Source organism: Ananas comosus, linkage group 7 (genome assembly GCF_001540865.1).
Source record: "Ananas comosus cultivar F153 linkage group 7, ASM154086v1, whole genome shotgun sequence".
Taxonomy (NCBI): domain Eukaryota; kingdom Viridiplantae; phylum Streptophyta; class Magnoliopsida; order Poales; family Bromeliaceae; genus Ananas; species Ananas comosus.
Genome location: NC_033627.1, coordinates 2,909,919 through 2,926,973, shown reverse-complemented (window position 1 = coordinate 2,926,973; position 17,055 = coordinate 2,909,919). Strand labels below are relative to the sequence as shown.

General features: G+C 34.1%; 1 protein-coding gene across 2 annotated transcripts; it reads right to left on the bottom strand.

Annotated features, from left to right (window-relative positions):
* LOC109713219 (protein NETWORKED 1A-like) lies at window positions 989-9,506 on the bottom strand. 2 transcript variants are annotated; one of them, XM_020237214.1, is made up of 6 exons: window positions 9,191-9,506; window positions 7,990-8,297; window positions 6,460-6,804; window positions 4,947-6,259; window positions 2,756-4,447; window positions 989-2,415 (listed from the first exon to the last, which is right to left on the bottom strand). In XM_020237214.1, exons 2-6 carry the CDS (start codon window positions 8,090-8,092, stop codon window positions 1,294-1,296), a joined length of 4,575 nt encoding a protein of 1,524 aa, XP_020092803.1. In that variant the 5' UTR covers window positions 8,093-8,297; window positions 9,191-9,506; the 3' UTR covers window positions 989-1,293. The 2 variants fall into 2 exon arrangements, with proteins under 2 accessions (XP_020092803.1, XP_020092804.1); XM_020237215.1 differs by lacking the exon at window positions 9,191-9,506 and adding an exon at window positions 8,862-9,019.

Below are 17,055 nucleotides of genomic sequence, written 5' to 3'. Positions count from 1 at the left end.
ACACTAGCTTCTGGATAGCATTGTAATAATATAGTTCTCAAAAGAAAAAAGCTCTTGGATAAGAGGTTTATACGCAACTTTTTGAATTAAAAAAAGAAACAAAGAAAGAAAGAAAGAAAACCCACATTAATAAGTGAGTATTAATTACATGAAGTCGGCGGTGAATAACTTCGGTTACCGGGTTTAGAAGTCGTTGGCGAGGAAGCCCAGTTCGCCGCATCGAACAGCTTGGAAATTGGAATCAAATGGTGGCGAAAGGGTCCGAGCGTAGAGATAGTGATGAGGAGTCGGCGACGGGATAGCTTACTTCAACGACTTAATGAGAAACCCATTCCTTATGCGGAATACGGCGGTGAGACATCTAAAATTGCAGACATTTTAACATAAATCACACGACCATTTTCCCGCTACTCTTCTCCTCCTCCCTCCCGCTGAAACCATCCGACGCTTCGAAACCCTAGCCATGGCGGAAACCCTAGTCGAGAGCACAACCGCATATCCTTCTACGACTCGTCCCTTCCTCTCTCTCTCTCTCTCTCCTCGAAACCCTAGCCATGGCGGAAACCCTAGTCGAGAGCACAACCGCATATCCTTCTACGACTCGTCCCTTCCTCGATTCCTCGCCGTGTTGAAGCAGAGGTCCTCCTCTTCGCCCTCTTCCTCTTCTCCTCTCTCTCTGTCTTCATCTCTGAATCCTTCTATTAGCGATTGGGACCAAAATAGATTTTTCTTTATTATGATTTGAGTAATCCTAGTAATATATAGGGATCTAATCCTTAAATTTATAAGGTTTTAGATGTAGTAGGTCACATTTAATTTTCCTATTCGGTTTTATGGCCTTTGGTAGTTGAGTTCATACTCATGAACTCTCAATTTACGTGTTTCTGATCATTTTAAGGTCATTTTGGACTGGGTATATTCCTGCTAGGAGAAAATGATGCGACTCTACTCTTTAAGTTTTAACAATGAAAGATTGAATACGAACCAGTTTTGCAATACTTTGGCTGGATAAATTATGCAATAATTCAAACATACAATATTCAGTGCAGGGAGGGATCTACTACATAGATGTCAGATACACAATACAAGAAACTACACCATAGTAGCTGCTTCTAATCATACCTACCATGTACAGTCTCATACAAAATAGGAAATATCCAAAAAGCAGATGATTAAAGGGTTTTATATGAGAAAAATAGTCATAAAGGTATGGGAATCACTCACTCTGAACAACATGTTATCACCTGTTCAGTTAACTAGCCAATTGCCGGAAGCTGCAGCAAGAATGAGAGTTCAGTCACCCTCAGTTTTTTTCGGATTCAGGCAACCACAGGGAAGACCTCTCTTCTTTCTCCGACTGTCTCTTGACTTACCATAGAGATATTCCACCAAAAGCACTTTCGACCTTCTATGCATGGTCTTGTTCCTCTTGTTTGCTTGTTCTTCATCAAGTTTCAGAAAGACATGGTGGATTTTCTGCAGCTCAAGCTCCAACCTTCCAATCTTTTCTGACACTTTTCGCGCTCGTTCTGAGATTTTCCTTTGGCTTCTTCTGCTCCAATCAACATTTTCATCGGTAATGTTCTCAGAGGACGAGGCACAATCTTCAGCCTTCTTTGTCAGTTTATTGATAGCATCAATCAATTGCCAGACGGTCCCCTCAACTTCTTTCAATTGCGCTTTTACACCATCAAGACGTGAGGTGCTTTTGCTCTCTTCAGATGCTTCGATATTTTCTTTCAATTCTTGTATGCTGGATTGAAGAACCATTAGCCTCTGAGCATCAGAAGAAAGCCTTTCGATGAACCTTTTGTTAAAATCTTGGTGAGATTCTAAAGCAATTCTTTTGGGCAGCTCTTGTTTGTCAACTACCAACTCTTTCACAGATATAATTTCAGTTGAAGGTCGTTTACCCTTGTCTTTCTCTTCTGGTTCAGTTATCGGATGCTTTATCTCGTGTTGCATTCTTGCTGATCGAGCATTCTTCGTAGGGTTGTCGCTATTGGATCCAACTATTCCCCATAGTTCGAGCATCTGGTCATTGGTTTCTACTGCTTTTTCTGGCTTTTTTTGCCCATGGGAGTGAATGTTATTACCATTTTGAGAAGAATTTTGTACAAGATCAAGCTGTATATCTTTGAGCATCCTTTCATACTTCACATCGTTGAGGTCATCGTCTAAGATTTCCTTTAACTTCAACATTTCAATCTGCTTTCTCGCAGCTGATAGACTAGAATTGAAATCAAGTCTTTCCTGCTCTAAAAGAATGCCCGTATCCATTACCACTTTTTGAAGCGCTTTAACTGTTGCATGCAATTTTTGCAATTCCAGGTTTCCTGCCAAAGCTGTTGCATTATGATCCTCACTTGGTTTCTGGCTGTTCTTAGAATGCTGAAACGGCACCAATGTATTCTCCTGAAATAAATAATAAACCATGCTTCGTAATTACGGTTGGAGATGTGGTGGAAAGATGATAAAAGGGAATTTTACGTATATACCCGTGCAAAAATTGCATTTACTTACATATCCCTGCAACTGAATTCTAACAAATTGACTTACAAAATCTTATTCCTGATTGTACTTAAAAATGTGCCCCCTTTGGCGGGGAAAAAACATTTTCAAAGTAAAAAAAATGTACTTACTGTGAATTGGATGAAGGGGCATTTTTGTAAGAAATTTATACATATGCAAAATCCCTGAAAGAAACTTTGCTTTCATCTTTTATGCAGCACTAACTATGAATAAACAAGAGTACCTCGCTTTTTGGCTTATCTAATGGTATATGGTCTTTTGCCAATAAAAGAGTCTGTTCCTCAAGGATAGCTACATCATCTTGCAATGATCCTAAAAGAGTGAAACCTCCATCCAAATCCACTTTCAATCTTCTGTTTTCTACTTCAATAGCATCGAGCTTTTCCTTCAACTCGTGCACATATGAATTTCTTTGAGTAATTTCTTCCTTTAGAACTTCTTTTTGTACCATGGAGGATATCTCGAAGCTCTCGCATACTATTATCAACTCAAGTATCTTTTCTTTGAATAAAGCTGCATTAATTGTGGCAAACTGGATATTGCTTAATAACGTTGCAATTTCGACATCACAGGACCTAACCACATCAATTCCTTTTTGCTGTTCAGATGCCAATTCCTTTTCTTTGCTTCGGAGCTCATCAACTTGTTTCTGCAGCTCATGAACCTCCTGTCTCGACAGCTCATTTGCTTTACAAATGCATGCAATCTCATGTTCTCTATTCTTGTTATCTTCTGAGAGGATTGTAATGCTTTTCACTAGTTCTTCTCTTACCAATTTAGCCTCATCAAGATTTCTACACAATTCCAAGTTCGTTGCTTCTGTTTGTTGGAACTTCTGATTAGCCTGTGAGAGCTTCTTATGTACTGACTTGAGATCTGATACTCTCTCATCATAAAGACTTTTAAAAGCAACTTTAAGACATTCCAGAGTCATAGCGTCAGCAAGGATAACATGGTATTGCTCTTCCAGTGCTTTTTCTTTCTCCCTGATGTCGTGAAGTTTATTCAACAAAGAAGAATTTTCTTCGAGCAATTTAATTATTTCAGTTTGTAAAGAACGGCGAGAATCTTGCAATTCTGTTAACTGTCCAAGTAGAAATTTCATTTCAGATTTCAATTCTTCGACTTTTTCGTTACTACCCTTCATTTTCTGCCATATTTGTTCATTCATCTTAAGGAGCTCATTATTTTCCGTTTTTAGCACTGACAGTTCCTCAGTCTTCGTTTGAGCTTCTTTCTTAAGCATGTTCTTCTCAGATCTCAGCTCTGCCACTTCCTGCTGAAAATGCTCCAAAAGTGTGACAACGACCGACTTCTCTAGAAGCTGATTTTGCTTCACATCTTGGGCATCAGAAATAGTATTCAGTAAGTATCTAATCTCGTGCAAAATAAGCTGCAAAATAATTTCATCCTTCAAGTCTTCTAAGGAATCGTATCTCTCATCCAACTTAAGCACTTTCAAAATCAATCGAACCCCTTCAGCTAGTTTCTCATTGTGCTTTAATAAAGAACCAATCTTACCCTCTTGACTTGAGTACTTTTCTTTAAGTTCTTGATGTTTCTGCAAGTTCGCTGAAATAACCAAGTTCTTTTCTTTCATATCAGATAAACATCGCTGCAAGATAAAAATCTCGAATTGAGCATTTATGATTTTTTGCTGTTCGACTTCTAGCTCCTGCTCCCTCCTGCGACCTTCAACTTGTAGTAAAAGAATCTGCTTCTCTAAATCGCTTATCTGACTCTTGCTAAAGGTGGCGACATTTGCATTCTCTTCCCTCTCTAATTTTATTGCCTTTTGCAACTCTGTGACTTGATCGAGCGCTAAGTCTTTCTCCCTCTCTAGATTTGAGTGTTTGCTTTGTAATTCTGCATATTTCCTTTCCAAGTTCCCAAGAATCTGGGTAATGCTTTCAACCTAATATGCAAAAAACCCATTGAGAGTAAGATCACAACAATTGTTGAATTGATGAAAGTTGAAAAGTATTTTGAGAACAAAAGTACCAAAACTTAAAAGAGTTTCACATTGATTGCTAAATGTGCAGGGGCATCAATGGGTGTTTGGCCATTTTCGTCAAGTACAGACTCTTTTTCAGTTTTCGTGCCATCTTTTCTGTATTTACAAGCTTGAGCTAAAATATTCTTTTATGTACCATAAAGCCCTCGGTCAAAATATCTAGTACACTGAATATCATCAAAGGAAGGTTCAGGGGCTTTTAAGTCCATAAAAGAAGGTTCCAGCCTAAAGTTGTGATAACATAAATGTGGAGAACTCAGAAAAGTTCTTTGCCGAAGCTAAAAAAGATGCAAAACCTAGAATAGAGGAGAGTACTTTTGTAAAAGAACCCATGGAGATTTGAAGGAAGATGGGAAAAGCTGTTGAGAAGGAAGGTGCAGAAAAGTCTAAAACGACTTACCTCAGAAACGAGATTTCTCTTTTCACCTAGAAGCATGGAATTCTGATCACATAGAGACTGACAAGATTCTTCTAGTTCCTTCAACTTCCCTCTAAGACTTTCTAGTTCAATATTAGCATCAGACAACGAGTTCTCCAAATAAATATTTTTCACCGAGAGCTTCTCCATATTCTGAGAAATAAAATCTATCTGGGAGACCAACACAGCCCGCTCAGACTGATGTGTTGAAACCTTGGAATTGAGGTACTCACACGAATCTTCTAATTTCTTTTTCTTCTTTCTCAGTCTTTCCAGTTCAATGTTTGCATCCGACAAAGAAATTTCTAAAGCTGCATTTTTCTCCGACATCTTCTGCAATTGCTTCAGATTCTCGACGTGAAGGGCACTTACACCCTCGTGATTATTGATGATGTCTTTTAACTCCACATTTCCATCTCTCAACTCCTTTGCTAAAGCTTGAAGTGACTCCACATTTGAAGTAACCGCACTTACTTGTTCCATTAGAGAACAATGCCTCCATTCTGAATTATTTTTATCTTCCTTGAGACGAGATAGCTGTTTTTGAAGCACTTTTTTTTCCTCGACATGGACAGATACTTCATCCTCAAGTTTTCCTTTTACATCCTTCAGGAAAATTATCTCATCCTGGAGATCGATTATCCGTAAAGTTGAGGATTTGTTTTGCTCATTCAGTCTGCTATATTCCTCTCTAATCTTCTCCAATTCTCTTTCTAATCTTACTTTGTTCATTTCCATGTCCTTTAACTTGCCAGCCTCGCCTTGAATCTCCAGAGCCCAAAGCCTCATCTTTTCTTGAGAATCTTGTAGCAGCTTCTCCATAGATAGACGAGCCATGTCGGCTTGCATGCTTTTCAGCTTCTCTTCTTGTATGGAGATGCTAAGCTTTTCAAGCTCTGCCTGCTTCTCATTAAGCTCTTCTTGCTGCTCTTTTGCTCTCTGCTTAAGCTTATCCAGTTCCAGCTGTAGAGATTCGTTCGCTCTCTCTAGAACAAGGCATCGATGCTCAGAACTCTTTAAATTTTTGAGTCCATGTTGCATCTCTTCCTTAAGCTTTGCAAATTCTTTTTCTGTATGAGATATTTCAGCCTTTAGGTTTGATAATCTTGAACTGGATTGTTGCCATTGGAGAAGGGCAGCTTCCTTTTCAGATTCCAATTTAGATAGGGTCTCTTTCAGGTTAAAAACTTGAGATTCAGCTTCATCAGTGCGTTCTGATTGTGATTTGATCCGGTTCTTGAGATTTTGATTTTCCTCTGATAACCTCGATATTTCTTTCTGTAGCATCTCATACTCTGCAACAACATTATTTGCTCTTTCAAATCAAAATTTTCATCTGCAATTGAACATCTTATCAAAGAAATTCTTATGATATTTTGGATGAAATGTTTTTTTTTGGGCTATCAGAATTTGTCTTTAATAGTTGATGCTGATCTCACTTATGTCCTTATGAGTTTGATTTTAAATGTGTTATCCCTGAAGGTGGATTACATACCTCTTGAATTCTTCTTTAGATCAGCAGTGTTAAACGGTGGGGAAATGCGGCGATCCGTATCAAGATCATGCAGTTCTGACTCCGATGGAGAAATTCCAGAGGGTTCATCATCGAATTCTAGTGGAATTTGGTCCGGAAATGCTTCTGCCATTGTCTGATGAGCCTGTCGAAGTGCCCCTTGCGCGTGGTCATATCTCTCGGCTAAAGCTCGGTATGCACGGTATATTTCCTCCATCAAACTCATAAGCTCAGGGCGTCTTCTGTAGTACATTTCCGCTCTCTTTGCAAAGGAGTCGGCATCTTCTTCGATGATCTTGATCATTGCTTTGACCTTGCTATCCATATCTGAGTTGCCGAGCATTTGGATAAGCTTAATTTGATACAATTCCATGTAATTAGAAACATGAAAAGCATACAAAAAAATTCCTTCAATGATGACACATGTAAAGGAAAATTTGTCAGCATATGATGTGTGTGGCTATATATCTGCCAATTCTAACATTATTCATCTAAGCGGTGTTAGTTAAGTTAATATGAAACTAAAAAGTTGAATGTAGGTGCATGTTCTAAATTACGAATCACTAGTTTGTTGTTCATAGAGCGTTTTACTGGTTCAAGAATTTCTCTTCTGTCATTTCATGTCAAATACAATGAACACAGAAAATATTAGCACTAGATATATTGCTTTCCTGGCTTCATTAGCCAGAATTAATAAAGATCTTTTAACTTTGGAACTTACCGCAAGGTTTAATTGTAATGTTAGAATCTCCAAATTGATTTTTTGGTCACTGTATTAATTTAACTGATCCAGCCCTAGATAATGGCCAACTATGGATGCTTCTAGAAAGCTATCTGAACACACTGTAATCACCCGGTGATTAAATTGCAATGCTAATTCAGTTCATTAAAAATATTAGCAGTTCAAAATGCATGGTAAGGAGCAAATCTTGTCTACACCACAAGCATGACAAAAGATAACAAGTCTATTTGCTTTACTTCTAATTATTCGATCATTAAGATTCACCATTCAATGTACTCATGATTCTGAGTTACTCCTTATGAACAAAATAGTTACCTTTTATGAACTTACAACACTTGGACATACTTACACATATGCAGAGCTCAACAATGATTCTACAAAATAAGATAGTTTAATGCATGTGACACTATTAGAGATGACCATTTCCTAATCATGTTTGCGCACTACTTGCATTTAATTCGTCCTGTTTAAGTATTTAATACAAGGCTGAATATGGTTCCTTACTCATATGATTCTGGTAGAAATCTCTTCTAACGGATTCCGAGCATCATGCAATGTTCATAAATTGACATGATTCACAGCATACTCTTTATTATAATGTTTTTTTTTTTCATTTTCTTGTCGACTAAACACAGCATAATCATGTTAACTATGCTTGCTATGCAGAGCAGTCAAAACTCCGCAGAATGGTTTATTCGCAGAAGTTACCAACAAAGGTACACATTTATGCCATTGCCTCAAAAAGCAGAAGTATTATGCTCAAATTTTACCTGAAAGATTTTCCTGAAGCCATTTTGAATTTTTGGGACTGATATGGCTATCCCACCACCATGAATATAAGCGTCTCGACTCGGAATGCGACAATGTAGCCATTGTTCCCAGCAGCAAAAGAAACAAGAGCTACTCTTTATTTGGTCTTAAAAGGGCTTGATCTTTATACCAGTATAAAATTTTTAACAAATGCAATGTAAAAGATCAGATCCAGGAGAACAATTAAAAAGAACAGGGGGAATTCAGTAAATTTCACAGATGAGCTAACACAAAAAAAACCTTTGTATCCCCCAAATTCCAAAATTACCTGCAAACATAAAGATTTAGGAGATTATGTTTGAGAAGCAGAGCAAATAAGTCATGAAAGGAAATTGAAGTATCAGTTAAAATACTAACTTATAACTCTTTTATACAAAGCAAATTACCTCAACAACATTGATGTTATATCTTGCTTTGATATTGAAAAGCAGGGTCTAAATCTTACCAATGGTTTCACTGTATAATGTCTGATATAAAGGACCATCTAAATCAAAAATTTAACATGAAACCTTTTGAATTTCCTTTTTTAATTTTTTTTTTTTTGCAAGAGGAACTTTATTAGGAAATCAAATATGCAGAAACTGCAGAGAGAGAACCAAAAGAGCATGTGAAAATCCAAAAGGAATGTCTGATTTCTATAGCAAAAGCAGTCCCTGATAAATAGCAAATATAATCCAGGAAACATACTAAAAAGTGTAACAGGAAAAAGGAGGAAAAAAAAAAAAAAAGAATAACCATCAAAACATGAAATGGGAACAGTTCACACTACACTAGCAGCAAAATCCCCAAATGCCCAGAAAACCATAACACAGAAAAAAAAAAAAAAAATCACCTCTCAAAATTCAAAGATCTAGAATGATCACCACCATGCAGTAAACCCCATGAATCCTCTCTTGAAACACAAGAAAAATCTCAAATGCCTCCTCCTCAAAGATTATGATCAAAGAAGAACCCAAAAATCAGATTTTTTTTTTTTTTTTTTTTTTTTTTTTTTTTNAAGTGGACCAAACGACGGGAACTTAAATCCCTGCACCCGTTTTTTTTTTTTTTTTTTTTTTTTTTTTTTTGGCAATTGGGTACTTTGATCAAAACATGGAAGGGAGAAAAAAAAAAACACCCCCTTCTTTCCACAATAAATAAAAGGAAAGAAAAGGCCAATACCAATCTCTACAACAAGCAGCTGCACCAAAAGATCCAGCTGCTCCCCACCCCTCTCTTAGCCCATCATCTCCTCCTCTCACAAAACCAATACCAAAGAAGAAGATGATGAAGAGGAAGAAAAAGGAATGCTCTCTCTCTCTCTCTCTCTCTCTCTCTCTTTCTTTTTCTGTACTATACTTGTATATGTGTCAGTGAAGATTCTAACTTTTCCTTTTTAACTCCCCTGCTACTACTATTGTCCACAGGGAAAAAGGTATAGTAGGAAATATAAGAAAGGACAAAAGCAGAAGCAGGAACAGGAAAAAAGAAAAAAAAAAGAAAAAAAAAAAGAGAGAATTTGGTGAGGTATTTTGGGATGCCAAAATTGGGGGACAAAAATGTGGGATTGGGGAATTTGTGAGAGGGTTTGTTGCAGTGAGAAGGGGAAGTTACAGCTGTGTGGGAATAATCCACTAAACAAGGAAACTGCTAAACCACCAATCCCAATATAATGTCTCTGTGTATTATTATTCATGCATTAAATATGTGATATATCCACTCAAAATATTGAATTGAAGCAGTGCATTGATTTTGGCAATAATCTTTACACTAGTTATTTGACGAACAAATCAAATTTATTAAATTTGACTAAATTTATTTAGTAACAGATGTTGTCGTCTGTGTGATTTTTTAACTTTTAAGTTCATTAATTCACATAAAATTTGTCACGTCGAAACCAGAAAATATCCAATATGCAACACTAATTTTGATCAAAAAAAAAACACTAAATCAATTATAAAAATTCATACTAGGAGAGTAAAATTGGGTTAAAATGCAATTTATCCATCAATTTTTTAAAAAAGATTTTATTGAGTACATTTAATTATTGGGGGAATCCTTTTCCCATGCCACAACAGTTATTAATACTACAGTGGTCTCAGCTGTCCTTTGTCTTTGCTTAGATAGTCGTACACTTATTAATGTGGTGTTTATTTTAACAAAAAGGTCCACCTACAATTCTTTATTAGGCCACAATGTTCCCTAATTATTCCATTCTAATTATTATTATTTTTTTGTAAATTATGTAATTGGGGGAATCCTTTTCCCATGCCACAACAGTTATTAATACTACAGTGGTCTCAGCTGTCCTTTGTCTTTGCTTAGATAGTCGTACACTTATTAATGTGGTGTTTATTTTAACAAAAAGGTCCTCCTACAATTCTTTATTAGGCCACAATGTTCCCTAATTATTCCATTCTAATTATTATTATTTTTTTGTAAATTATGTAACATGCTCTATTAAATATTTTATTTCTTGAGAGAAAGGAGATATAGGTCGGCGCTATGGCTTATTATAAATGTATTTAAAATTTAATTATGTAGTTAGTGTGCTTGTTTGTTTTAATTATGTCGGCGCGATTAAATTATGTCCGCGTGATTAAACTTCATATACCACTCCTGTGATTTCGCACTTTCTCACTTTAATACCCTATAGTTTAAAGTGTATCAAGTTAGTATTATGTGGTTTTATTTTTATCTTTTCGTCAGTTAATTTGTTAATATTTCGTTAAATTATATACAAAAAAACTTCAGATAATTTTACGCTACATTTATATGTGGAATTTTATTTTGTTTTAGAAGTAACTTGCATTATTTTGCTCTCTCTTAAATTAAAGAAAAAAAATCATCAATCATGAACTGATTTTTTTTAAAAAAAATTATTGGGCTTTTCATGCACGTTTCGCATGCAAACAAGGGGTGAATCGCATGCAAATTAACAAAGGGGTGAATGAGAAATGAGTTATTAAATTTGACTTTATTTATTGCGTAGAAGTGTGTCATAACATGAATACGTTCGCTTAAATGCCAATTATTGATTAATTATTATTATTTCAACGGTTCGTAGACGTTGTTGATGTCCTAATTTTTTTTTTTTACTTCCAATTAAAACGCATAGTTAGCAAAATAATTATTCCAACCAACTCAAATTATGCTATTAATCCACACTCCATTAGTCCTATTACAGTTAATCTGGTAATCATTATAGTTATTTTTAATTACTAAAAAGGGAAAAAAAAAAGAAGCTAAATAAGCTGTATAAAATCTCTGTATTTGCACATATAAGAGGTAAATAATTGGATGTAGAATCTCTCCCTCTATATATATTTTTATCTAAAACTAATTTAATTAGCAATAATATTTTGTTTACAAAGCCTAACAACACTAGCTCATAAATTGCGCTGTAAACGCTTAAATTTGTGACATTTTAAATTACATGCATAAACATGCCACATGATTATCTGTATTTTGTTGGCGAAAACTACTACGATGATATGCTCTTTAAAAAAAAATTAAATTAATTCCAAAAAGACTAGCTAATTATGTGGGAATCCCAATAATTGCAAGCTTTTACTAACAAATAATGTAAAGGCTATTGCTCATTGTCTTAATTAACCTTATCAAAATTATTAAGCTCATTGGAGATCCTTTTTTTTTTTGTGGCATATTAAAACTCTGTGTTTTTCTATAATATAAAATGCTAAAATAGTTTATAATTTAATTGACGCTCACTATTTTTACCGTCAAATTAGTTTAATATTTGTAACGCCCAATAGTCCCACATCGAGTGGGAAAATGAATTTGATTAGAATATACGAGGCCTACACGCTAGTAATAATAACTGGATTTAAGCATTTCGGGTCGGTGATTTGAACCCAACGGGTTATCATTGCTTGTTATTTTTTGGAAGAAACTACGAAACTACTCAATCTGAACTATGAACTATTTATTATATAATTTTTAATTTACTTGATTTGAGTCAGTCAATAATATTTTAATTTTTAAATTTAAATTATTTATTATTTTAATAAATTTATAATTGTAAGAATGGTATGAAATATACTAAAAGTCTGTAAAAATATACGGCTATTTACTGATTTAAATTAAACAAATTGAAAGATTAGATAGTAAAATTAAAATTTTAAAAAACTGGACAATCGACTCAAAATAGTTCATAGTTCAAATAAGTTATGTAATTTTTATTTATTTATTTATTTATTTTTTTGGGTTCCTCAATGCGTGTCTTCAACGTCCCATATTATGTTTTCTATAAAAGTTAATGGTAGGTAGGTGATAGAGAAATAATAAAAGTGTGAATTGACCATATGTTTCTTTTTTAATCTTTGAAGTGTGATTTAACACCTTATAAGATCACGAGACACATTGAATCGATTAATTCGAATTAATTGTGGAAGAGGAAAAAAAAAAAAGAGAAGCTAATTATAAAAAAAAAAAAATCTGCATTTTAACGTGTCAATTACGTAATAATCCGTAGGGTATGGCACTATTTAACAAAATTTTATTAGAGTAATGCAGCTAAAATTCTTAGTAAATTAATAATTTCTCTACTTAGCAAAAATAATAGCTTTAAATTTAAGTTATTAATTTCAGTATCTAATATTTTAATTAAGCTTTTCGCCATAATAAAAATTCTAAAATTTTTAGTTCTACATGAAATGATTTTTATAATAATTTATTAAAAGCTCACGCACCACACAATTCTCTTTTCTCTTTTCCATATAAAAATTTTTGGTCCATGGTGATCATTATTTTATTATTATTATTATTTTTTTTTGGCCACCATTCACAATTTCACATGCTTAATTTAGTGGGTTACTACCTACTCCACAGCTTTTCACACGAGGCAAATTAAAATGAAAGTTTTTTTTTTTTTTTTTCTTAACAGCGAAGTTTGTGGGATACGTGCCATCTGCGTGCACACGCTAGAATACTATCAGTAACAAACGAATTCCGTTGACACTCATTTATTTTCGATTATGGAACATTCAAATCAACGATCGACATTGTTGAACATGATTTATATCACTTGAAATATCTATACACTAAATTTTCTGTTTTTTCGATATTGTTCTCTTGTCCATCAAGAGGACATAAAAATGAACGGTTGAGAATGAATATCTTGTATGATGATAGAAATATTGTAATCAAAATTAAAAGTGTAGATCTTATTTTAAATATTTTTTAAAAAATTCTAACCAAAATTTAATTGGTTTGAATATCTTTACGTCGTTAAAAAAAAAAACCCTCATATTAACTACTAAAATTATAAATTTTGAAACTTTTTTTATCATTAGTTCAATAATATTGAAAAGATTTAAAATTTGGTTTCTAAATATCTCAAATGGTATATAGATTATATTCAACGATACCCATCATCGATTTAAAAGCTTCATCATCGAAAACAAATGTATTACAGCGAAATCCGTTTGCTACTTATACTTTATACTCCGTATTTTTAAAACTCTATTATAAAAGTTTAAATTTTGTAAATTTTTTAGCATAGCCTTTTATTATACGGTGCAGATTATATTTGTTGGACAGATAATAAATAACAGATGTTATGATTTTGCTTTTAATTTGGGGATCCGTTGAGTACAATTGAGTACATTGAGTGGTATATGTATGCTTTATATTGGGGCTAAGCTAAATAAAGTGCTAAGCAATTTAAGGTTGTTTTTTGTAAGCTTATTTATTGCAGTAAGGAAAAGGAAAGCGATGCTTGTGTGCACTCCATCTGGAGCGTATATCTTACATTCTGCTGATCTAATGGATGATGATGTTTTACTGGTTACATCGTATAACACGTGACAACCAAAACACCCTTATTCATTGGATGAGATATCGATCCAACGATTTATAAAACCCGTCTTAGATTTTAGTTAAAAAAATTGACAAGATAAGTGAAAAAATATGCATCGTGACACCCCCATGGGTGTAAATTTTACACCTAGAAGAAGTAGCGTGTAAGGGTAGCCTTCTGTAATATGGGTTTAATGATTGGTACTGAAATTTTAAGTTCAATTAAAATCTAATAGTCGTATTTTTATCTCAGTTTATTTCTAAAAGAAATAAACAAAACAGATAACTTGCTGCTACCCACTACAACAACTTTAATTATTCTATTGTATCAACTTAATTGCATTATTTTATTTCAACAGTTTGTGCCGCTGTGATAATGTAAATCATATTATTTAGTCATTTATTATGGCAACATTTATAGCAACGATTTGTAACTATTCCTATTTATTGTAATATATATATATATATATATATAGATTTGAGATGATGAGAGATTGTAGTTTTAGTATCTGTTAAATACTTTTCACAGTACATGGTCTGGCGTGGCTTTAGTGTTTTAGTCCTTAGATGTAAGAATGTGGAGTTGAAATGGCGTTAGTGGAATAGTGTGATCAAGGACTATTAGTAATCAAGAGAGTATCTTTATTATTTCTATTTTGCTAAAAAGATCCTATAATCAGCACCTATGCGTGAGATTTGTGTGTTGTGCTTGTAAAAGCATCCTAGCTCAAACTCTCTCTCTCTCTCTCTCTCTCTCTCTCTCTCTCTATATATATATATATATATATATAACAACTAATAGTTCTCAATTGCAACAGTATTTTTTTGTTGGTAAAGAATGAATTTTTAATAGTGGTATATTTTTCTCTCTAAAATAGAAAACAAAAAAAGAACCATTTGTGATAGTGAGAGCAAGGTTAACACAAGGAGGGACTTTTTCCCTTTCTTAGGGCACTTTAATGTTACACCACAAGGTTTTTATCTATGATAAGTAATGCAATACATTGAGTCCAAACTACTGATCTAAGCCTCTATTGAACCAACTTTTGTTTTTGCTTCTATTTCCAGCTATTTTATTTGTCATTAATGGAGTATTTCACAAGCAGAGAAGATGCGATATATACTATGGTCATAAATTGAAATAAGATTTCAAGTTTCAGAAGTAATACTTTGACGGTATTTTTACCAAAATAACACTGTACCCTACAGCCCGACCCTTAATCAATCTCTCTCAACTTCTTCAATCATCTCTCACTCGATTTCATCCTCCATCTCAATATGCAATCTTCATATGTAAGTAAATAGCCGTACATATCATAATTGATTCCATCATCAACATTTATATGGATAATTCGAATGTATTCTGCTTCAAAATACGTGAGCCAGATGCTTTATATATAGAATTTTTCTCCGCACGAAACTACAATAGAAATTTCTCACTTTCTTGCACTTCTTTGCAAAACACAAAATCGAAAGAAAAGGTGACAAGATTCGACCTAATCTTATCACTAACCCTACATGCACACGCTCCACGGTTCATGCATCCTCGTTCTCATCGACATGAGTGAATCATTAATGGATCCAAAATGTATTTGTTCTACGTGAACTAATTATTTGCCATGGGTCATCATAAATAAATATATATGTATGTATGTGTGTATAATGTACATACATATCATAAGGGGACCATAAATAGATCTGATTTTTATTGATAGAAACCGACCAGCTTTTTTTAATTTTGTCTTTATTGTGGACACCCTTTTTGTGCCCTTTTGATATTTTTGTATGAGAAATGGGGGGTGGTGAATTAGACCATTCACATGGATATATATGAATCATATGTGGGTGATGGATGATGGATCCTATCTGTGTTTTGTATTATTTGGACTTTGGCGTAGCGTTTTTGTATGTATGGGACATGGTTTCATTGATTCCTTGCAGCTGTAGAGAGAAAATTAATCTTATTTATTTATTTATTTATTTCCCCTCTCGAACAATTTTTTTTGTAAATGTAAGTTGTCAACTGCATCGGAATTGCGAAATTATGTGTTAGCTCGATATACACGATTGCAACATAATTATTCATTCATATATGAAAATTGAACCATGTTCGATTCGAGAACGAACGTACCAGCTAAATTAACTAAAACATCATCACCGCACCATCTTTGATTGTAATAAATCAATTACTACGCCATTCATACTCTTAGAAAATCGTAACATGGTTTAAACTCAAATTCAAGTTCAGTGGTTCAAATTATCACAAATTAAATTTCGACGATCTAAATGAAACTTCATGATAAATTTTGAAGTTCGCCAAAGATGGTGCAATTAACCATCCAAAGTTCCAAACCAGGATTTATTTGCGCACATCATGTGACCTCTATTAAGTGCCAAAGCTTAAGTAGAACACACTTTCTTTTTTTTTTTTCTGCTACCTGCTGAAGCAGCTCAAATCTAGCAGAAACAGAATCATAATAAAAAAATAAAGGTAGGCATTATATTGCAAAATAAAATTAACCACACAAAAGCTGAGAAAAGCATCAATAGGGTTGGTGGGGGTGGGCCTGGGTGGGTTGGCACTTATAAATGTAAATCCCCACCATTGACTAAGTGCAAGAAATTAAGCTTCTTTATATACTGAACACAGCTCAGCCTCTTACATTTGCATAAAGCTTGTAATAATCATTTTCCTCTTCACAACATAAGTACCAATTTGTTCCCAAAAATCTGGAGTATAATAACTTGAATTCAACCAAACAGTTCTACATTCAATAATATAGAATACATACAAACTGCAAAAGCAAGTAAAAGAAGATCAATGCCGCGCACATCTTATGTGAATAACAAAGCTGAAAGGGTGAGAAAATACGAATATTTTGCCAAGAGTAATAATTTATAAGCATCAAAATAGACTCCACAGTTTCTTAGGCACATATTTCACATATTGACCAAAGGAAAGAAGAAACAGCTTCACTGCATACATTGCTTTCATCAGATAACATCTTTTGGAAAGTTGTAAATTGGGGCATACCAACCAGCTTATTTTGGGTTGGAAAGTGCTACAAAGGCCTTATTGTGTTTCTGTGTGGTTGTGGTTGTGGTTGTGGTTGAGCCCAAACTCACCAAACAAATTGGATCAAGCAATGTAGTGGTACACCTTTTTAAAAGTTGTCAAGTTCCAATCCAAATAATTGCGCATATGAAACTAGCATTTAACTATAGCA